Below are 23,752 nucleotides of genomic sequence, written 5' to 3' on the forward strand. Positions count from 1 at the left end.
TGATAATAATAGGTTGACATTGCCCACGCTTTGCACGCGTGCCTAGACCACATGGATGTTCATGTGTAATAAATAACAAAAATCATAAATACAACAACAAACTGTTATTTTTTATGCAACATACACGCACCCATAAATATGTGCCAAAAGAGAAAAAAAACGTTGTTTTACGCAAAATTCTATGCAAAGTTATTGTTTCGTGAAGCAGTGTTATCACTCAACGCTTCTATACGGTGAATAGCGATACCTGCGGCGATCCGTGATCCAGCTGCTCCGTTCCTCTGCCTGTTTCTGACGGGCTGATGGACTCAGAGATGCCGCTGTCCTCCTCCTCTTCTCCCAGCTGCTGCTGATGCTGCTCATCGCTCTCCGAGTCGCTTTCCCACGTCGAGTCGCATTCCTCCACGGTGCTCGGCTCCTTATATCTCCAGCTTCCCATCAGATTGCCCATTTAATCCCGCCGCTGTCCAAATTTACCCTCGTGCCCACATATTTGAACGTCCTCGTGTGACCCTACGGCTCGGCAGCGAGCTTTGATGTGATGCGGAGCCGTTTTGGGTCCCTTTTATGCGTCTAACGGGATTTCCAGCTGTCTGATGAAAACACACCCCCTTTCAGAGATCAGCAAGAGATGATGATGATGTGCTCTCGGCATTTAGACAAATCGAGAAGAGTCTACTGAAACAGCTACCGAATTCATCGAAAAGATCTTGGTAAAACAAAGCTCCGAATTAAGCCGAGAGATATTCAGAATGAAAAAGAAACTGGCAATCAAATTTTTCTTTACTGTAATATAGGTAGGCTACGTTCGGCAAAATAAAGATCTGTTTTATTAACACAATGTGCGTCTAAAATTAAAAGCTTGCATAAAATTAAAAAAGAAATCAATTGTATTACATCATCACAATTCCTGAATTTTTATAGAAATTACCAACAGGGCAGTGTGTACCAATATGGGTACAAATAGCAGTTTAAATTTATGAACAACCACTAGGTGGCGGTAAAAAGCTTTGGACAAAGCATGCGCAGTTGAGGCAGAGCTATAAGGACATAGGTCGATGACTTAGGTCAACTGCAGGTCAATTGTACAAGATGGCCATGAATGAGGACCAAGTTCAGTCTCAAGATCGATCTAAGTGCTATAAAGGTAGATGGTGTATTGATAGTAGGATAGTAGAAAATCAACCTTAAAATTCAAATCATATGTAAAGGGCTGTCACGATTATGAAATTTGGCTGACGATTAATTGTCTAATAAATCATTGCGATTATGCCAATTAATTGTCGGTTTTAGAGCTTTGACTTTTAATTCTCATACATTTTTTATTCAGCTTTGAAACGACCATATTGTGCTGAATATAAAGACTATGTTCTTTTTCTTGGAAATACATCGGAAAAAATTGGGTCATCATACTTAAGGTTTAGGCTTTTACCTGTCAATAATACAACCACCAAATAAGTAAATTGATCAGGAGTGAATTTAAGCCACCATTAAAATACTATCAGTCATAGAAAATCTTCTAGTCTGTTTTTTTCTCACTTGCAAGACTACAATAAAAGTTGACTTCTATGTTAATGAGATTTTGGTAGACTGGTTTTCACACTGAAATAATATTAAATTGTACTGCAGGATATTTTTATGGTATATGCTTTAGTTTTTTTAAGTGATTGTGTTGTGGTGGTACATTTTACAAGTATTACCATGCTTTAGTTACAATATATACACTAAAATGTGCAATATGTAGATGCAGTACAGCACCCCCTAGTGTCTTCTATAGAAATGTGAAATAATTGCGATGATCTGAAACCATCGCGATGAGGTCAAACAATCGCGATGAGACGAATATTTAATAATCGTGACAGCCCTATAGGCCTAATACAAATTTGCTCAAGCTGACAGTGGAGACCAATGTCTTGCTTTATGATAAATTGCCAGACAAGTCACGCCTTTTTAGAGGGCTTGTTTTTTTACACTAGTTAGAAGAACAGTCGTAATTCAAGGTATTTTTATGGCAGCATCTATACATTTAACCAGTAGCTTTACTGGCTTTCCATTTTCGTGCCACTCACTATCCAAACTTTACTGCCTGTCTCATTCCATCTAAATTTGTTCTGTATTCTCTCCGTACCTTCAGTCCACTTTTTATCCTGAATTTCTCAGTATGTGCAAGTATAGCAAAGTGGATTGGCTATCCAATGATTGTGTAATAATTATTCTTTATCACAAGTCATGCTGGTGCAAAGGGGCGTTCAACAATTCCGGTTGAATTAATGTATGGGATCCAGAGCAATACACCGTGCAGGGGGCACAAACAATTACAATATAGCCCATGTTACTCCGATTGACATTCAAGCTTGTTTGAAATGACATGGTTAAACGAGACTTTACATTGTCAAAGCATGGAAACATTAAAATATCTTGTCTTTTTATCAACTTTTAAATGCTTTTTAGAATAACTTTTTCTTTGAACTTGTAGTGTATTAAACCTTCTCAAGCTTCCCATCCAGAGCAACCCAGCAATCTGCATCTATTGAATTAAGAAAGAAAAAATCACAAGGTGGTTCACTCTGACAGTCATACGAAGCAAACAGCTTGGCTGCCACTTTTGGGAGCCATTGAGCATTTTATGGCTCTTTTCTCATTACACCAGAAGCTGTTTAATGTCAGGCTTTGTGAGGATAGGAACAAAGCAGCAAGCAAGAGCGAAAGAAAAAAGGTGGGCGTGAAGTAATGACTTAGTCACCCAATCCATAAAAAAAAAACGCCAGGAGCGTGTATGCTCCTGAGTCAGCACCTGCTGAAGTAGGCTTAAATCTTTAGGAGCAAAAGTCTTTAGGCTTGTTCGACTTGATGCGGCGCCGCAAGATCCGACAGGCGGATGACATCAAAGTACAGCAAGAGAGATTCGAAACCAAACATTTTATGGTTTTTCGAATGGCTCTTGTGGTACTTTGATGTCATCCGCCTGTCGGATCTTCGGCGCCGCATCAAGTCGAACAAGCCTATTGACTGACAAAAGTCACATGCCAGAAACAAGAGTTAGAGGGTCTCCATGGTGATATTAGATTTTATGAAGGCATAAACACTACAGGAAACCATCACTCCATATATGATTTACAGTTTTAAATTATGTGGCCATATTTCACAGACTGGGTCACATCAGACGGCTACAGATAAGATACTCATTTTAATGCAGCACACAGTAGATCATCACTAAAATAATTTTCATACAGTGGCATTTTAAAGAATTTAAATTGCTATAAAGCATGTAATGAACCCATTTAGTTTTGATAGTAGCTGTGTAATAAATATTTTATCAGAGGCGTGTGCTGTGTATTCACTGGGTTCCAGGGACAGCTCCAGACATACACACCCATCTGACACGTCTGTGATTTAATAATAATTTTGCTCATTGTGAAGCATACTGTACATTTGTCACAACAAAATTGTAATGGGAAGTAGACTCGTAGAGAGAGGTTAAAAGCCAGACAGGTATTTTATTTGACAACAGAATAAAAACAGCACGTGAGCATGAGCATGAGTTCTTGGAATGACAAACTGGCTGCTGATGAATGTTCGTTACCAGGAATTGGCGGACAGACGAGGTGAACACGAAGGGAAACACAGAGTCCTTGGAACATGGGAGAAACACTAGGAGTTGGCTGGAGATCGCAAGGAGATCGCTGGAGAACACAAGGAGATCGCTGGAGAACGCAAGGAGATCGCTGGAGAACGCAAGGAGATCGCTGGAGAACACAAGGAGATCGCTGGAGACACTGAGGTAAGTAGAAACCACGAGGTAAGTCTTTACTCCACAGGTTTTGAGTGCTTTTCCGAAGGGGAGACTAGACAATGAGTTGGTGAAAGTGGCTGGCTTTTGTAGAGCTGGGTGCAGTGATTGCTGATGGGGTTCAGGTGTGCTGGCTAGAACTCAAATGATTGCGAGCCTGGAAGTGGGGTGGAACCTGGCGTGTCCACGACAATAATGACCCATAGTGATTGATCCTTGCTCTCCATATTTTTGTTGTGGTGGAAAGATTTTGTGACATACCTGTCTTTAGTATGATATTCATTGTTTTACATGTAATGCAATTACATATTGAGCTAAAGTTTATTTTTAATTAACAACACTGCACAGCAGAGCAGTGCAGTGTTGGCTTGCTCACCGGGAGACTGTATTTATTCATTTATTTATTAGATATTATTTATTATAATGATCTTGCTTGGTCTATAAACACCATGCACTGTGCTGTGTTTTACCTTTCTGTGTTTTTCTTATTTGCTTCTGTAAAGCTGCTTTGGAACAATGCACATTGTGAAAAGCGCTATATAAATAAAATTGAATTGAATTTAATTTAATTTAATTTAAAAAATTACCGCAGGTATGAATATTAAAAGAATAGACAAACAACCAGGTTATTTTCTTTGCCTTCCCCCTCCCCAAAAGTTATTAAACAGTCTAGTCCATTCTCTTCTAAAGCTAGTTTTTTATAAACAGGCATAAATAGACCAAGCTCTACATTTTAAACAAAAGCACGTGCTGTGGATGACTAAATATTTGCTCTAAATATTTTATTGCTTCGATTTTTTTGCAACATAATTCAAGTTTTGATGAGCTTAATATTTTTTTCTAAAACGTGGTAAAACTATTAAGAAGCTTATTCTAAAACTTTTGACTGATACTTATGAACACAAATATTAATGCTCATCTACAAGATCTTGACAAGAAACCTTAATTTTGAACAGGGGTTCTCAACCTTTTTGACTTCAAGGCCCCCAAACAATTTTCAACAATATTCAAGGCCCCCTCCCACTCACAAAAACTCAAAATGACTACCCAATAAAACTATTTAGAGACATTAATTATAAAAATAGACAAATAATAAGAAATGTATTTTTATGTAGCCTATTTCAATGCTCATTTTGAAGCCCCCTTGCAAGTAACCGGGCCCACTTGCGGGCCACGGTCCCTCTGTAGAGAACCACTGATCTAGACCTTTGTAACAAACATTTGGTTTTAGACTATAAGTAAATTCAAATTATTGTTAAATAAATAATATTAGTATCATCATAGTCACTGAGAAGTGAATAAGCCACTATCCGTCTCTCAGCTGTTTGCCAGTGCGGGAAGGGGGAATCAAAAATTAGTTTGAAGTCTTAGCGTCTTTTAATAGGAACACAGCAGCGTATTGATGACTCCCTATCTACTGTATATAAAGAGCACCATCTCGGATAGAGGAGCGCATGACGGAATGCGATCGCAACGCACTGACGAATAGAATAGTTGCACTCAAAAAAGTAAAGTTTGGTTAAACTTTCATTAACTTTTTTGTTATCTTTAGTTTTGGGGTTTAATTAACATAACTTAAAATAAGTAAAATTAAGTTTTACTTAGATCTTACTTTACTTAGAAGTTAACCCGTCGCAGCAATGCCGCAGACAGGCTGGAGGGACCGACCAAGGCTCCCTTCCAAAGCGTGTAAATTTTCTTCATCTCTGGTGTCGAAAGCTTACACTGCTGCGGGTCAAGCTGCCTCCGCACTTCATGCCATGGCCATCCTGCAGGCTAAGGCATTGAAGCAGCTGGACGAGGGAAGTGCGACCCAGCATTTATGCAGGAACAGCGCACCGCCACTGACCTCGCTCTCCGGGCGAACAAGGAGGTGGCGGTGGCACACGGTGGCTCACCTCCCCAGGGTTCTGTCCCTTGCGAGACAGCCATTCTGCCAGCCACAGAACCTCCCCCCACAGGGGCGATGTTGCAGATCTCCCCGCTAGTTCCTCTGTCACGGTGTCTGAGGCCTGGTCACAGCTCCCCAGCCCGTCATAGTGGCTAGTAAGGGCGATTCGTCTTGGCTACGCATTCCAGTTTCCCAGGCGCCCGCCCAAGTCTCGGAGCGAGGCGAGAATGCTCCTGTGCTTCAGGTCGAGGTCGCCACACTTCTGGTGAAGGAGCAATTGAGCCCGTCCCTCTGGCCGAGATGTCTTCATCGTCCCCAAGAAAGGTGGGGGTTGCGCCCCATCCTGGAACTGCGCACACTGAACAAGACCCTTCACAGGCTCCCGTTCAGAATGTAGACGCAGAAGCGCATCCTGACGTCTGTCCGACATCAGGATTGGTTCGTGGCTATCGACCTGAAGGATAGTTTCATATCTCGATTCTCCGACGGCACAGACCATTTCTTTGGTTTGCCTTTAGAGGGTCGAGCATACCAGTACAAGGTCCTGCCCTTCAGTCTGGCCCTGTCTCCCAGTGCCTTTACCAAGGTCGCGGAGGCTGCTCTTGCTCCCCTCAGGGAGCAGGGCGTGTGTATCCTCAACTATCTCGAAGACTGGATTATCTTGGCTCACTCGCGAGATCTGTTGTGTATGCACAGGGACCTTGTGCTCCGGCACCTCGACCAATTGGGCCTACAGGTCAGCTGGGACCCGAGCAAGCTCTCCCCTGTGCAGAGCACCTCTTATCTCGGTATGGAACTGGACTCTGTTACCATGACAGCACGCCTTACCACCGAGCACACCCAGTCAATGCTGCGCTGTCTGACCCTCATCAGGCAGCACTCGGCGGTCCCACTGAAACTTTTTCAGAGGATCCTGGGGCATATGGCGTCCTCGACGTGCCACTCAGGTTGATGCATATGAGACCGCTTCAGCATTGGCTTCAGAGTTATGTTCCTTGGAAAGCGTAGCGCACCGTCACGAGGCGTGCTCCCATCACATCTCACTGCCGTCGCACCCTAGTCCCTTGGACAGACATGTCCTTTCTCCGGGCTGGAGTCCCGATCGGGTAGATCTAGAGGCGCATCGTGGTGATGACAGACACCTCCCTGCTCGGCTGGGGTGCTGTGTGCAAGGGCATGCAGTGTCGAGGCGCTGGACCGGACCCCGCCTGCAGTGGCATATCAATTGCCTGGAGTTGCTGGCTGCTTGACTTGCTTTGAAGAGGTTCCTTCCTCTCATTCAGGGCAAGCCGTGGCGAATGTCAACCACCAGGGTGGCATTCGCTCACAACAGATGTCGCAACTCACCCGACGCATCGTCCTCTGGAGTCAGCAGCTGGTGGAATCCCTGCGGGCCCCTCATTGCCCAGGCGACCTCAACTAGACAGCCGACGCACTCTCCACGGAGCATGCCGACTCCATCCCCGTGCCGTCCAGCTCATTTGGGAGCAGTTCGGGCAGGCCTCCCTGGACATCTCCCATTGTCCGCTTTCGTACTCCCTGACCAAGGCCTCCCTAGGCACGAATGCCTTTGCGCACAGCTGGCCGTGGGACAAGTGGAAGTAAGCCTTTCCCCCAGTGAGCCTCCTTGCACAGGTCCAGGACCTGGTCATCAGATTCCTGAGGGGCTCAAGGAGGGTGAATCCTCCCCGACCGCGCTCCGTACCCTCTTGGGACCTTAATGTGGTTCTTATAGGCCTAGGAAGGGCCCCGTTTGAGTCCCTAGGAGAAGCCGCTCTATCTCATCTCACGATGAAGACGGTTCTCCTAGTGGCGCTCGCTTCCATCAAGAGGGTAGGGGATTTGCATGCACTCTCTGTGTCCAACGAGTACCTAGAGTTCGGGCCGGGTGACTCCCACGTGGTGCTGAGATACCGGCCTGTCTACATTCCCAAAGTTCCCACCAATCCCTTCAGGGACCAGGCGGTGAACTTGCAGGTGCTCCCCCCTAGGGAGGAAGACCCAACCCCTTCAGTGTTGTGTCCAGTACGTGCCCTGCGCCTCTACTTGGACCGCATGCAGAGCTACAGAAGCTCTGAGCAGCTCTTTGTCTGTTTTGGAGGAAAGCAGAAGGGGAGAGCTGTCTTCAAACAGAGATTGGTGCACTGGATCGTGGACGCCATCATCTTGGCGTACCGATCCCAAGATCTCCCATGCCCACTGGCAGTGAAAGCTCACTCCACCCGGGGTGTAGCCTCCTCGTGGGCACTGGCTCAGGGCGCCTCTCTGGCAGACAATGCATTCGCGAGGTTCTACAACCTTCATGTAGAGCCGGTGTCTGCCCACGTCTTGCACACCAGGTAAGACCGACAGCCGGCTGGGCGTCGCCTGCAAAAGTGCCTTCTCCCCTTCATCAGGTGAGTCAGTGTGCTGTTCCAACTTCCCTACTTCCTCCACTGGGTTAAGTATAAGCATTCCATCCATCACTAAGCACTTTAGAGCTTACGAGCCGGGAGGAGCGGCTCGTATTCCAGGCCCAGTATAGGTGAGTTTCCCTCACGAGGTGAACCCCTATACCTGAGCTAGGGCTCCACACGTAGTGACTCCCCCTCCTTGGGTAGTCCCGTCTGATGTTTCCTCACTCTTGGTTCCCTGTCGGTGAACCTGTGACCTCCCCTTGGTGGACTCCACCCCTTCTGTTCACCCCTGGTTGGGGCCCCGCACTACTACTCCCATGAGATCTCCCCACTGGTGAGACCGTGTAGGTATTCCACGTATTATCTCCCTACGGCAGATGAGTTCTCCGTAGCGTTGCCCCCTCAGGCGAGGGGGTAGCGCTTCCCAGTGATCCTTATGGTGCCAGGCAGCTATCTCGCCCCTAGAGTAGCAAAGGCCACCGCCTGTACGGCCGTTAGTAAGAGCCTCTTGTCGTGATTCACGCAATTGATGCCTAACTACACCACTGGAAGGTTACGATTCGCAGTTACGCTCACTTGTGACTCGCACAGGCCAGTCAGTGTCGCTCCGCTGGAAGTTGTGACGCGGCGCAGCACTGTGGTGTTTCATATAGGAACCCCATTCTGTCAGTTTGACACGACGTCGAGAGACCGACAGAAAGGGAACGTCTTGGTTATGTATGTAACCTCAGTTCCCTGATGGAGGGAACGAGACGTTGTGTCCTTCATGCCACAACGCTTCACCATCTGCTGCAGCAACCGAGAATGCCTCTCGGGTTCCTCAGCCCAAAGGTGAATGAATGGGCACACAATCTTCCTTTTATACCCGTATGTACGGGGCGGAGACTGGCATGCCATGCCATTTCGCCAAGTTCATTGGCCTTTTAAAAGTACAATCAGAGATGATAGGTTCTCAAGATCAAACCCCATTCTGTCGGTTCGACACAACATCTCGTTCCCTCCATCAGGGAACTGAGGTTACATACGTAACCAAGACGTTTTCCACCTAAGCAACAGAACAGAATACTAAACATTAAGTCTCATTGTGTTCTATTCTTGATTACAGTAACATGCATAATATTTTGAAACTTTATTTTACTCTCATTATCCAGTCCCTCACAAAGCATAATGGGAAATCTTCAGCAATGTTCCATTACAGATTTGCATAAAAACTTCAAGTATCAATATTTTCTACATAACGATAATAAATAGTGCGAAATGATGGATGGGGTTTCCATTAACCGTTGTTATACAGTATCTTAACTCAACATGAATCATTCACACAGGCCTAACTCAAATGGATTAAGTTGATTGACCATCATTTATTCTGACTACTATAATTATATAATACTACTATAATCATAGAATTTTATATATAACTATATGAAAAAACATTTTTTTTATTGACACATGGTATGATTAAGCAGTTTTAACCAAACCATTTTAAGCAGATTTACACTCTTAAAAAGGTGCTTTAAAAGGTTCTTCGATGCCATAGAAGAACTTTTTGGTTCCATAAAGAACCTTTAACATCTGAAGAACCTTTTTTTTGTTTCACAAAAGGTTCTTTGTGGCGAAAAAAGGTTCTTGAGATAAAATTAAGAGATGGTTCTTGAGATAAAATTAAGAGATGGTTCTTGAAAGTACCTTTGACTGAATGGTTCTTTGTGGAACCGATGCTTTTATGACATCGCTGTGAAGAACCTTTTAAGCAACTTTATTTTTAAGAGTGTACAAAATAGATTTTTTATATTAAAACTTGGTTTTTATCTTACACTTAAAAGTGCAAATACATCATACTTTAAAGGTGCAGTGAACTAGGACCACAATTTTAACCCGAGCTTTTGTTATATAAGAGGGAATCGTATTCAAGCGAACATCCTGTAAGTGTCAGACCTGAAAACGCCTGGCTTGTTACTGAAATAACAACTGTTATTGACACGAGGCTCAGCGAACGGCAGGTCCTGGAATGCACCTATGTCATAGATATGTTGAACACCGCCTCCAGAGAAGAATATCAACACCTACTTCTTGAGCCCTGCCCACTGGTTCGCGCATGACAGTACTGAACACGAGCTGCACGGAATCAGATAGAGCAAGTGTAAGCATCATGTCGTTAAAGATCGCAAAATATTGTGCAGTGCCTGGTTGTGGAAGAACACAGTCGCTGCATAACCTTCTTTCGGATTCCGACAGTAGGAGTGCGTGGTTGAAGTTCATTTTAAAAGACGTTCAGGCTCACGTGGGGAAAACATTGAGCGTTTGTTCGCTTCATTTCAACGCGGATTCCTTGAACAAGTCTGTGCGGAGAGACTAAAATTAAAAAGCAGTGCTGTGCCGTCAATATTGGATCCGATAGGAATGGCGCAGCAATCTTATGTGAGTAAAACATATTTGTACTGTGCGTCACTATTGCTTTGTTAGAGATCGCTTGATATGCCCTGATAGTATTACCTGGGGACCTCTAGTCAGTAATAATTGTAATCGGCATCTCTGTGATTTGGCGGGGTCATATATCATTTTTCAAGGTTTTATCCACCGTTTGCGAATAATGGAGGCTGTTTTGAAGTGTTTTGATTTCTGGTGCTAGGTCATATCCATATCTGCCAACACTGTCGTTTTGGCCGGGAGTCTACCGTTTGTTTGTTTATTTATTATGAAAACTATAACATTTGAGACTCGTGATCGCGGTGATCTTCTGTCCGGTTCGCGGGTCTTAAATGCTGACATGTACGGTCATATATCACTAAACACCATACAATATAGGCTATACAAACTATATGCAAAGCCTTGCCATCACATCCGGGAAATAAGTCCTTAAATTTGAGTAAAATCACGTTACGTAACGTTATGTGTCTAAACAAATTCACAGAAGGCTCCAACTAAGTAAACTACGCAAGCTGCTATCCAATCATAGCAGTGGGCGTTTACTTCCAAGTCGTCTTGCGGCCCGTAAGCGGCCCGCCCTTAAAAAACGAGCGTTTCTCTATTGGCCTCAAAACCAGGGTAGAAAATAGCCTATTACTTATTGATTTTGATGTTTTCGAATGTAAAAACCACGCGAACGTCAATAGTATAACAATAGTATAAAACAATAAAAACGGCCAGTTCACTAAACCTTTAAGGGTAGTTAGCAAACACACACATTCACTAATTTAGTCTTAAATGTTTAAGTTTAATCAAATTGGCAGTTCAATTTATTTATACTATTTTTAACTTTGTCTAGTAGCCTAACCCCCATAAGCAAAAAAGCTCTGTGCATTCTTCTATACACAACTTAGGATGATCTAAACAAAGATGGTCTAGTCCAGAAGAACTTTCTGTTTAAATTTTTTGCACAAACGTTTTAACTAAATACAACCAGAACCTTTATAATGAATTCAAGTTAAATGAATATCTTTATGACTAAATTATACATATAATTTACTAAATTAAATATGATTATTGATGTTATTGTGCTCGGCATCAATACCTACGGTCACCTGTTCACAACGTGGCCAGCTTCTAAGTCTAACTTCATGAAAATTAGAAAATAACTGCCACTATTAGGTTAGTAATGCAAGTGTGAACGCTAAATGAACCAGGACTGTATTTTTGGTCCAAGAGAGCCAACTACAACCTTATTGTGCATTCAAAAGCCTGCAACATTACATAAAACGTAATGTGTCTGGAAAAGACAAGTGGCTCAAGGCCAGTCATTTCAGTTCCTGGAGGGCCAGAGTCCAGCAGAGTTTAGGTCTAATCTTAATCAATCTCACCTGACCACCGTGCTGTATGTAGCTTCACTATGCTACAGTCCGACACAAAAAGTAAACTCATACCTTTGTTCTTGTACAGTGTTCAGATGCGTTCAGTCAGAAGAGTGGCGATGTGGCCAGTGGCTAATTCGTATCAATTCGTAAGATGTGAATTGTACAAAAACGTATGATTATTGGAATGCCGTACTGCCATGCACCATACTGAAGGCCTTCCCCTAATCGCACCCCTAAACCTACAGTCCTGCTCACCATTATTGGCACCCTTGGTAAATATGAGCAAAGAAAGCTGTAAAAATAAATCTACATTGTTTCTCCTTTTGATCTTTTATTTAAAAAATATACAATATTCCAACATTTCATTAAAGTAAAACAATTTGAAGTAGGGGGAATATCACATTGAGAATTTTTCTTTTTCTCTAATACACCCTGGCCACAATTATTGGTTCCCCTAGAAATTCTTATGAGTAAAATACCTCCCAAGTATATTTCCATTGATATTTACACTTTCTTAGCACACCAAGGTGACTAGAAACATGACATTGTCCAGTTATAACTTCTTGTTGCACAGGAGAATAAATATTAGTAACACAAAGCCCAACCCCCCTTAATCATTTATCACAATGGATAAAACCAAAGAATATAGTTCTGATGTGCAATATAGTTCTGTTGAGCTACACAAAATACAAAATGGCTTTAAGGAAATAGTTAAAACAATAAACAATGTAATTTCCAACATCAGGGCAATGATCAAGAAGTTTTAATGGACTGGAGATGTGATCCTGTTGAAACAGGATGTGTGTCTATATTTTCTCAATGCACAACTAGGAGAAGAATTTGAGTGGCCAAAGACTCTTCAAAGAGCACAGATGGAAAATGGCAGTAATCAGTTGAATTTTGGGGTCAGATAGCATTTAATAAAAATAAAGGAAAACTGCACCTCCATCACCACAAGTTGTTTGGGACACTGTTCAAGAAACAAATCTTCTGCTCTTATACAAAAATAAACTGCACCATATTAATCTGCCATACTGGAACTTCAACCAGGACTGGGGTCTATGGCCATATGGAATGAAAAAAGAGTTTTTTTGGCAGCAATAACACAAGATAGGTTTGGTGCACACAGGGATAAAAGAATGCCCCATGTCCATGTTAAATATGTCACCAGATCTTCATTGTTGTGAACCTATTTGTATACCAGAGGTTCTGGACATTTTGTTCAGATACATGTCATCATGTTTTATATCAAATACAAACAAGTAAAAAAAATCAAACCTGACTTGCTCTGCTAGAAATATTATAATGGGTCATGGTTAGATCATCCATCAGCACATTGGTTCAAAATAAACATCAACATCAATTAAAGAAAATGGGTCACTGAACACAAAATCAAGATAGGATGCCATAGCCATCCCAGTTCCCTGACCCGAACCCTATAGAAAATGAGTGATATGAACTGAAGAAGAGGGAGGACCAACATTTGAAGGATCTGGAGAAATTCTTTATGGAGGAATGGACTCTCAATGTAATCTCAAACCTCATCAGACTGAAAAGAAAACACTCAGAGCTGATTTTCTTATAAATTAAGGTTGCGGGGTGAATTAAATACAAGGGTGCCAATAATTGTGGCCAACATATATGGAAGAAAAATTTTTTTTTCTCAATGTGATATTCCCCCACTTCAAATTGTTTTCCTTCAATGAAATGTTGGAATATTGTATATTTTTAAATAAAAGATTAAAAGGAGAAACGATGCAGATTTATTTTTACAGCCTTCTTTGCTCGTATTTACCAAGGGTGCCAATAATGGTGAGCAAGACTGTAACATCACTTGCACAAAAGCAAATCGCACTAAACCTATGAATGAGATCGTACAAATTGACATGAATTAGCCACATTGTAAAATAATTACGAATTGCCAAGAGATTGTGTTGGTGTAGCGTAGAATGTAGCTTGTAAAAGTTGATTGCTTTTTATTGCAAGTTATCGTAATTAAAAAGAATCTCGTAAATACAGGAAAGTTTATTAATACATTTAAGCAAACTTTTAGTCACAAACTAGTGAGCTTATGATGAGTGGCCCTAGTGGCAGATTTGTTATTTACAGTGTAGGTTAAAAGCTTATGAATCTCTTACCTTTGGCAGGTTTTGCGGTGAACCTGCAGGTCATCCTTTCAAACCCTCGTGCCCTGTTCAGGAGAAGAAGAGCAATACCAGAGATGCAGGAGTCTTGGATGACTTCATCAAAGAGATCACTAAGGTCGAGGATCTGGAGCCAAAGGCCCGCAACTGTACCCAGGTCAGTAGACACAAATATCCAAAGATCTTCTTTTTACAGGTTTTTGTAATATTTAATAGGTAATATGTCTATGTTATCTCATGCACCTGGCTCTTAGTTCCTCAAATATTTGAGGGCAACGTTTTCAAGTTTATTAATGCTTTCTTTCAGGTCCTGCTGTGGCACACCCACACTGAGGAGGTCAACATTGGCTATGAAGTGAAGGATTCTGTTTTTGTTGAGGTCTAGTGGACCACTGTCATTGAACTTCGTAGGAGAAGTTTCAAATGGACCAGAGGCACACAGTAGAAAATTTGAAATGTTGCTCTGACAATCAAATGCTCTGTCTCTCAAAACAAACAAACAATGCCATGTCTCTCTCCACACTAAACATGTGGGTACTGCCACGATCCTTACACAAGACTAGAAAACCCGAACCGGAGAGCAGGTTCATAACAATCCATTAATAAAACAGCACAGAACATGCATGCTCCTGAGTCAGCGTGCAGGACCTGCCGAAGTGAGCTTAAATCTCAAGGACATCCAGAGCAGCTAAATGACCTCCTGCATCACCAAAGTCTTTGACTGACAAAAAATATGGCTACTGGGTCTCCAGGGTGATATTGGTGATACTTTATGATGGCATAAACACAACAGAAAACCATTATTCCACAGCTGATGTACGTAGGAAAAAAGAAATGCGGTGTTTGCATTACAAATATTTCAGGTAGCTGCATACTTGCGTCAATGCAGCACACAGTATCACCTTTAGTAGATTTATTTCTATACAGTGGTATTTTTAAAGAATTTCAAAGCTTGGAATTCACCTGCACACATAGCACTAAATGAGTGTTTTCATTATAGAGCTATCATGAGAAAGAATGTTACTCATTTTTAGTAATAACAAACAGGCAGTGTTATTAATTTCACTGTGTTTGTGCTGCGATTCAGTTTGTTGTTTTTTTCAGTAGTTCCAACAAATATAAAAAAATTGAATTCATTGAGAGCTTATGCTCTCATATTATTTTTCAGCTGTCTCTGTTCTACTGAGTAGCAATTAAGCTCTTTAACTTACATTGGTTTAGCATTCTGAAAAGGATTTGCTATATATCATGTGAAAATTTGTGGGTCTATATCTGATAGACTGATTTGATATTGTTTGATAATATTGCAAGTACATTTACATTTATTCATTTAGCAGATGCTTTATCCAAAGTCCAAAAATGTAAATCCTGGCAGCCATACCGTAAATCTTGTAATAATGCGTTTCCCCACTAGAGAGCAGCAGTTCCTCTGTAATGAAAACCACACCAGCGCATCCACACTCTTAGCCAATACATTTGGTTCGGGGAAGCCTTTGGGACATAACTCTTAGTACGTATTATGAGTCAGACAGGCAGTTGTGGGGCGCTGGAGCAGCAGATGGGCTATTATCTGAATATGTGCAAGAGTGATGGAGAGCCAACCCTGCACTAGATACAACACATCATTACTCAAACAAAATATCACTATGCCAAAGAAATTATACTGCTTACATAATGAAGCATGCATTCATTCTCAAACTACAAAACTGCCAATCACTCTCTTTCTGACACAAAACTTTGCACAAAGTTACAAGGTGCAAGTAAACACCCAAAAGTAAAAAAACAAAGCTTAGTATCATGAGGCCAGTTAACACTTTATGTAAACGTTTTCATTTGTATCAGAATGGAGTATCTTGTAATTGCTTACAAGAAAGATTATGAATCCAAAAAAGGCACAAGCCAAGACCACAGATCTGAACAAGCTTACCTAACACTTCCTCTTCCTCACTGACATGCCTCACGTCCCATCAGACTTGACATTTTGCCAACCCTTAGATCCAGCCGAGAGCTTAATGAGACGACTGACTGTTCATCAGCACAGCAGGCAGAATTCAGACACACTCAGTCAAGGGGTGACAACGTCATAAAGAAAAGGAACATTTCCCACTAACTGTGTTCAATGAATATTATTATATTCTTTATATCCTGAGTTTCAACCAAGAGTGATGATTCTGCAGGGGGTCTGTGGAACAAAATACAACATTTTCATCAATAATGTTTGGGATGTATCAATGGGATGAGAATGAACTTGTAAGCATTACTGTAAATTAATAAGGTTAGTTAATATTATTAATGCAAAAGTATTTAAGGTAATACTGTAAAGGTAAGGACAAGTGGGGGAAACAGCCTACATTTATAAATAACTGAATAAAATCGAAGTTAAAGTCATCATACAGTACACTGTAAAAAAAATCCTGTAAAAAACTGAAATTTTCTTGCAGCTGTTGGCAGGAAAATAACACAAAATAACAGTTTTTTATGTAAAATTACATGTTTTCTTGTAAATTTAGCAAATTCTTGTATTTTTTTCTGTATTTGACGGTTTTTATTGTATTTCAAAAATATATAAAGAACAGTGAAATTTGAAAAAATTACATTTTTTACATTATATGTGAAAATATGTTAAAAACAGTAAAATTCTGTAAAATTACAGTTTTATACAATATATATTAAAAATATGTAAAACAAACAATATCATTCTGTAATATACTTTTTTACATTATATGTAAAAAATAGTACAGTTCTGTAAAATGTATATTTTTATATTATATGTCAAAAATCTGTAAAAAATCGTACTGTAAAATTCTGTAAAATGACAGTTTTTTACAGTCTAGGTTTCTTTAAAACAGAGTGCAATCTACAGTTTATGAAGTGGAGTGTGCCAGGATTATGCAAGTCGATCAGTTTTATAATTGTCTGTAATTAATTAAAATATGGGTCATTAACTTGTGGTGAAGCCTTTCTGTGGTTTTCAAGGTTGCCTTTACAATCTAACTTAATGGTCTGAATGCATCTACAAAGAATAGTAATGAGATTTCCCCTGTAATAGCAATAAAAAGCTAAGGTCTCTCTAGCCAGGATGGTACGAGAGAAGACACGGGCATTCAGCACTGCTCATAGGCACCAACCATCTACCTTAGACATTCTGGGATTTCAATTCTGTGTCTAGGAGCATAGAAGTCTTATCATTTTTACCATATTTTCCCTTTTAGGCAAACACACCTTGACTTTGGTCACACAGTGCACATACTGTAGCTCTATGAGTGTGGCTTGACCATGGCTGTTTAATTAACTTCTTATCAGAGGAGTGTGTCTGTGCATCCACAGGGCTCCAGGGACAGCCCCAGACACACACACACACACACACTCCCATCTGACATGGCAGACGGCAAAGCAGCACAACCCTCTGATATATCCTTCAGCTCCATATCAGCATTTCTTAGCCCGTCTGCTTTTCTATCATGTTCTCTTCAGCATGCTGCTCACACTACGGATGATGTCCTGAATAAAATATATAAAACAAACAACACAAAGCAGAAATCAATGGAAATCCATGATAGGAAATGAGGATTTGATGGCAGTAAGGCAGCACCCGAAAATACGAGAACTGAAAAAACATATGGCCTATAAATATTGCTTACACGCCATAGTGCTTTATTTTGCATTATTAAAAAATACATTTTTTGTCTCTTTGACTGTTCAATTACTTTGCTCATTTTTTTCAGAGCCTATTTGTAACAGCGATGAGCTAGGCACAGTCTCTCTGATGCATACATTTGTCACAGTGTGAAGACCCATAGGGATTTTGCACCTCATTTTTTTTGGTGGCGTTTATTGCGAGGTGTATTACATGTCACCACATGGTGTTCTGGAGAAAAATAAGCTTTATACCTTCCAAGATAAACATCGGTGGCTTCGACTGCGGTTTAAGTTAGAAAGGGATCTTCAATGTAGAGCCCTTTAAGCCTTAGGGTTTTGTCAGTGTGTCTGCAAGTTATTAATATTTAAAAGTTATTAATAATAATATTAATTATTTAAATGACAAACTGTAACAGGGGGTCCCTGCTCTGGCTGGGGTGCCTTGGTACTGTGAATGGACAGCCAGAACAGGGACAATAAGATCCCTGAATTAGATGCATAAAATGTTATATCTGCATGTCTTTTCACATAAATCAAGTTTTATTATGTTCCTTACAGTAATAAGTTATTGGCCAAGCAAGTAACTTGTTTTATTCCCTTCAGCCAATTTTAAGCCGCATTGTTAATTTTTGACCGTGCTGGGAGATGCGGTTTACGGCGACGCCTCGGCAGAAATCACACAGCAGCACAGGCAAATGCCTCTCAGTCACAGACAGTTGACGTTGATTGCAGGTAAAATATAGGCACTTGTGTTGATGAGAGCCTTCTCCATAATGCCATATACTGTTATGGATGGCCAACGGTTTTCATAAGAGCTTAGTGCCATTTCCTGGAATGCAATGACAGGGTGTTTTATTAGCAGAACATCGGCTTTGCTACCAACATCTGCACACTGAGGAGCGTAGACTACAAAAACCGGCCATTCATATTTTATTAGCCATTTTGCTGGCTATTCATAATTCAGCGAGGAACGTACTTAACAGGCCTGCTCCGGGAGAGTGGACCAATTATACAGCCCCTGTGAAGGAGAATTGATTCTGTTTGGATCGTGATATCTGTATGTATGCAGTATCTGTGTGTACGGCAGGTGATAACAGGAGATATAAATGAAGCCGGCTGCATGCGGGGAGATGGAGAACACACACACACATACACGAGTGGACAGCAGCATTAGTTGAATTATCTTAGCTTGCATTCTTTAATTGGCACAAAGGCTCAAAATGTTCAGGGTTCAGCTTTCTAACACTACTACTGGAATTCTGGTGAGGACGCTCAGTCTTTTGAATCACGCTAATCATCTTGTTTACAAGGTTACCCTTACACTGTTATTTCTTGCCTCATGGTGAACAATGTGCATCATCTGTTTGTATTTGACTGACATTTATGCTCACTTATTTATGCAGTAGCGGGTATTGTTGAATCATATGTAAATGCATTCTAAATATTTGTTCGTTGGGATGCAGGAATGTCAGGAATTAAGTCATCCTTTCTATTGTATGGGTGATGATGTGACATTGGTGTTCATATTCCTATTCAAAACAAATTCCTGGAGCCATATTGTTCTCAACACACTGTGTTGTCTGCAATTGAGACAGTCTCCTTTGAAAAGTCTTCCTTTGCATACTAACCTACGCCTTTTAGTGAGCACTTATAATCCTTCTAAGGGCCCATGCTTCTTTCTATGCCACGCTAATATCTCCCTTCACTGAACAATGAAGATAACATATCACAGTTATGGCGTGTAAAATATAAGACTGAAGAATATTGGTCCACAGAAAGACATTTCATTGGCTGCCGAAGTCATGTGGTTATCTGAGATCATTAAATGCTGACTTAAGTTATTTCTGTCATTAAGAGGTGGAGGTTGAAGAAGTGCTGTTATATTGAAATAAACTCTGAAGATAAGAATGTATTAATTTCAACTATTGCTGTACATATAAAAACACTTTGAATCAGTCAATGTGACCCACTGGAAACATAGATCAAAAATGAGATGTCCTTAACACCTCAGAATGTTTCTGCCTTTACAGTAATAAGATTAAAGGTCCAGTGTGTAATTTTTTGGAGGATCTATTAACAGAAATGCAAGATAATATACACAAATGTCTTCAGAGGTGTATAAAGACCTTATACATAATGAAGCGTTATGCTTTTATCACCTTAAAATGAGTTATTTCTATCTACATACACCGTAGGTCCGCTTGCATGGAATTTGCCTTGTTGTTTCTACAGTAGCCCTAAACGGACAAACTGCTCAACAGAGCGTGTTTCATAAATACGTTATCTCCTTTGGCAAAGTAGAGAAAACGTGACGACATCTTAGTGATGTAAGAGCCGTCGAAGTGCTCCGAAAGGGAGGGGTGGAGTGAGCCGTTGCAATTCGCAACCTCACCACTACATGCCGCTAAAATCTACACGTTGTTCCTTTAATTAAAGATCAAATTGAGACTTTTGCATCTCCTCAAGAGTTTTAGAACAGATCAGAACAACTTCACAGACTCTGCTCATATTTACCTACAACCGCGAGTCAGGAATTTCAATATGAACTCGAACATTTCATCAACTTCCTCCCAAACCAAATTATCTAGGTTATGCCATCCAGATGGATTTTATAGCTCTGAACTCCTACTGTATGTCTCCTGTATGTAACTCTCTCATTTGTTTCTATTTTTATTTCTCTGAAGAAATTGTGGCAGATATGAGATGCAGGTGAGCACACTGCTCAATATGTCAGAGCACATAGCCACAATAGGCTGCAACTTCAATTACATTATAATAAAAAAGACACTTAAATAAAACATAGCAGGAAACATGATTAATTCCATTGCGCTTTGAAAGAGAAACCTCTGAGCAATAAAATCGCTCTCTGTAAGTGTCTGAGTGTCCTATTCCCAGATGGGATGAAATCCAAGGGGAGGTCATCATTCATCAGCAAGGGAGAAAGGAGTCGAGGGTCTCGATACAGCAAATGGAAACAGCACTTCAGGCTGCTGGTAGCTAACTTCACTCACAAGGTCCGTCTCCCTGTGGGACTAAATAGACCAAATCTGAGTTTTCATAGAGCACAGAACAGTCCAGGAAAAGACAAGCTTAATTGATCACCCTGTCACTGCTCTTTATCGTTAACGGCTTCGTGTCACGGTAACAAATTAGATTGTTGCAGGATGAGACCAATTAATTGTGATGTTAGACGGGCCTGCCAAGTTCTCTGTGCCAGATGCAATTGTGAACATGGGTGATTTCTTGGTTTTACGGGAGCACTCCATCAAAATGCCATTTTCTATTCTGCATCTTTCAAGATTCGAGTAGCTGAGAGCAGAGGTGCAAATGCCGCAGATGAAATGTGAAAGCATATTCAATAGGTCATATCTTCTTATTTACTAAAAGAATAGGTGTGCCTCTGTCGAAATTAAATATCAACATGCTCTATCAACGCTAAAGGACCACACCACACACATTTTTTTTTACAAATTAGGACATCCGCTTGTACTGTATGTGGGTAGTTGACGAATAAATCATACATGTGTCCTATATTAATGTTTATATTTATCATATAAAATAACATTATGAAGATTTATCTTCATTGCTATTTTTTTTCCGTCAAACCATAGGACAAATTTGCATATTAGTCTGTCAAGGACTTCTCACAATAGTTTTGACACAGATTATGATATTTGCTATACACTAACGGTTGATTGCATAACATTTCTCATACATTTCTACACTTCATAAAATGCCACAAAATCTGTGGCCCCCCTGGATCCATCTTGGGGTTTGAGAACCACTGCCATACTACATACTGGACGTGAATTTAATATTCGTATGGGCAAACTTGTACACACACACACAGTGCACAGCTATAAAATCTAATATTAAAGTAGACTTGTGTGAAAACCGAAGCCAGAATAGGTCCAACTCAATTCAGCATTCCATAAGATGCTGCATTCATGAGGTTAGAGAACATTCTAAATCCATCCATCCTACTCCGCTATCTCTATGGACATATATAAATTCCCAATAGATTAATTAAGACCTAAATGACCTTTTACTGCATGCACGTTCCACAGTCTGAATACAAAGTGCAGTGATTTAAGACACAAAGCCGCACGACCATCTGCATGGCACAGGCTGTGTATCATCACATCACCGATCTGCTCTGGAGACAATTAATATTCTTTGTGTGCTAACACACACAACTGAGCTTAGTGTCTCTAAGGAGCTGGTGGGTAATTGCTGAAGTCAGACACAGTGTGAGAGCCGCTCGGTATCACAGGTGCTAATACTTGTTTATCCAGGGGCTCATACCTTTGATGTAGGCTCGGATGGAGGAGTATCATCATCTATTAATGCAGTCATAATATGTGGCTGGTGGAATGGCACATTACCACTTTGGCTCTATTTAGTTGTGATTAAGCTCTAAGAGACATCTTATGTTATGTAAATCAATCCTAGGTACTGTGCCACAGATTCAAGATTATGACAAACATCGGCTGTGCACTTGTTACAGAATGTGGTTTCCATGGGTCAAGTGGTTCACCAAAGTGCACGTTTGAAAAAAAAATCTTGAATGAATAAAAGATGGTAAAATGTACCACGAAGAAAATCAAAAAAGTGATGCTTGGATGTTTCAGAAAAGTGTTCTCAAATGTGCACCTTGAGTGTCCTTGACATGAAAGAGAGTACAAAGTTACAACAATCATTTCGAGACCTGATGTCGTGACCAGCATACATCTAAACTGGTTTCAGAAGTTAAAACCAATCCTGCAATTCTCATTAAAGTTCTTCGCCTTTGCTTTGTCCAGAGCTAATTAGGCATACTTGAGTGAAACAAAACCGTTGGAAAGCATTAAACATTGTGCACCTGTTTGGTTTTACAGCTAAAAAACCCAATTTTATCGTACAGCTGTAATGGTGACAAAATTGGAAGCAGATTTCTTTCACATTAAACTGTTATCGGGTTGAAACACCAGTTGCGCTTTTCTCGAGAATTAGATTAGACATGGGACAAGCGAAACAATTTGAATGCTTCGATTTTTAATTCAACAGCATTATAAGCCCAACTTCAATTTGTTTCCATAGCTTTTAAAAAACAGAGACTTAATGTCGTTAAACGCAGACCAATTGATCCATTGAGTTATGTTGAGAAAATGTATCGACTCAAGCCAAATTCACACAATAATGGAAAGTGATGAAAAGTAATTTCTATGCAAATGGTGTTGACAAATGCATTCCATATTTCCTGTTTATTGTGTGGATCTAAATTGCTTTGCCTCACTCTTATTGAATTGAGACCTAAATTATCGTTTAATCTAGTTGCGCTGTGATCTATTTTCATGGGGAACTGATTTAATTGGTTGTTATTGCATTCTGTGGGCTTGAACAGGAGCTATGAGTATGGAAAGGATATTTTCCATCAATAACCAGCTTTTCTTTGCCTCCTCCCCCTTTCACTGAAAGCCATTAAACAGTCCATGGTCCATTCTCTCCTGCATAGCGTCATCAGAAAGAAGGAAGATGGAAGGATTACACTGAAAAAATGCATGTTTTATACAACCATCACACTCTAATGTGTCTCAAAATGTGTCAGAGTCTTTTCCTTTTGAAAAGCATAAATCCTCACTATTCCATCATATCCTATTTTCGCCCTGCTCACAAATCCAGAAAATACTGCTTTCACAAAACAGTTTGCAATGCATTTTTTTTATGAACAGACCATTCTGCTCCATACTTCACTAGTTCCTGTCTTCCATTCCAGATTCAAAGAAAAGCACAATAGCGGTTTTACCTGTCAGATTTCAGTCATTCGCAACAAAAGAGTCATAGCAGTCTGTGGCAGTTGCTTCTATTTTCTGTGATTGACATTGTCTGTGCTGGCGCGGACGGCACTCCGGGGAAAAGAGAGGACAAGGCGGGATGTCACAATCCGTACCGTAGCTGTCAACGTACTGTGAATGGAGACACAAGGCAGTCAAATAGACACAGACGGCATTGAAATGAACATTTAAACCTACAGGCAATGTAGCCAATTAAAATGTCAGCCATTTTGATCACAATGTAGGCAATATCTTGATGTTTGTCAAATGAGAATGGATTTCACACTC

General features: G+C 40.7%; 1 protein-coding gene across 2 annotated transcripts in view; it reads right to left on the reverse strand.

The window, feature by feature from the left end:
• Positions 1-23,752, reverse strand: part of ogfrl1 (opioid growth factor receptor-like 1) — a 40,463-nt gene that overhangs the window by 10,066 nt on the left and 6,645 nt on the right. For both annotated transcript variants that reach the window (XM_057342620.1, XM_057342621.1), the window contains exons 2-3: positions 23,437-23,596; positions 248-593 (exon numbers count right to left, since the gene is read on the reverse strand). In XM_057342620.1, coding sequence (XP_057198603.1) covers positions 248-451 — 204 coding nt within the window. In that variant the 5' untranslated portion in view covers positions 452-593; positions 23,437-23,596. The remainder of the gene's footprint in view (positions 1-247; positions 594-23,436; positions 23,597-23,752) is intronic.

The sequence above is a fragment of the Triplophysa rosa genome, linkage group LG9 (assembly GCF_024868665.1).
Source record: "Triplophysa rosa linkage group LG9, Trosa_1v2, whole genome shotgun sequence".
NCBI lineage: Eukaryota > Metazoa > Chordata > Actinopteri > Cypriniformes > Nemacheilidae > Triplophysa > Triplophysa rosa.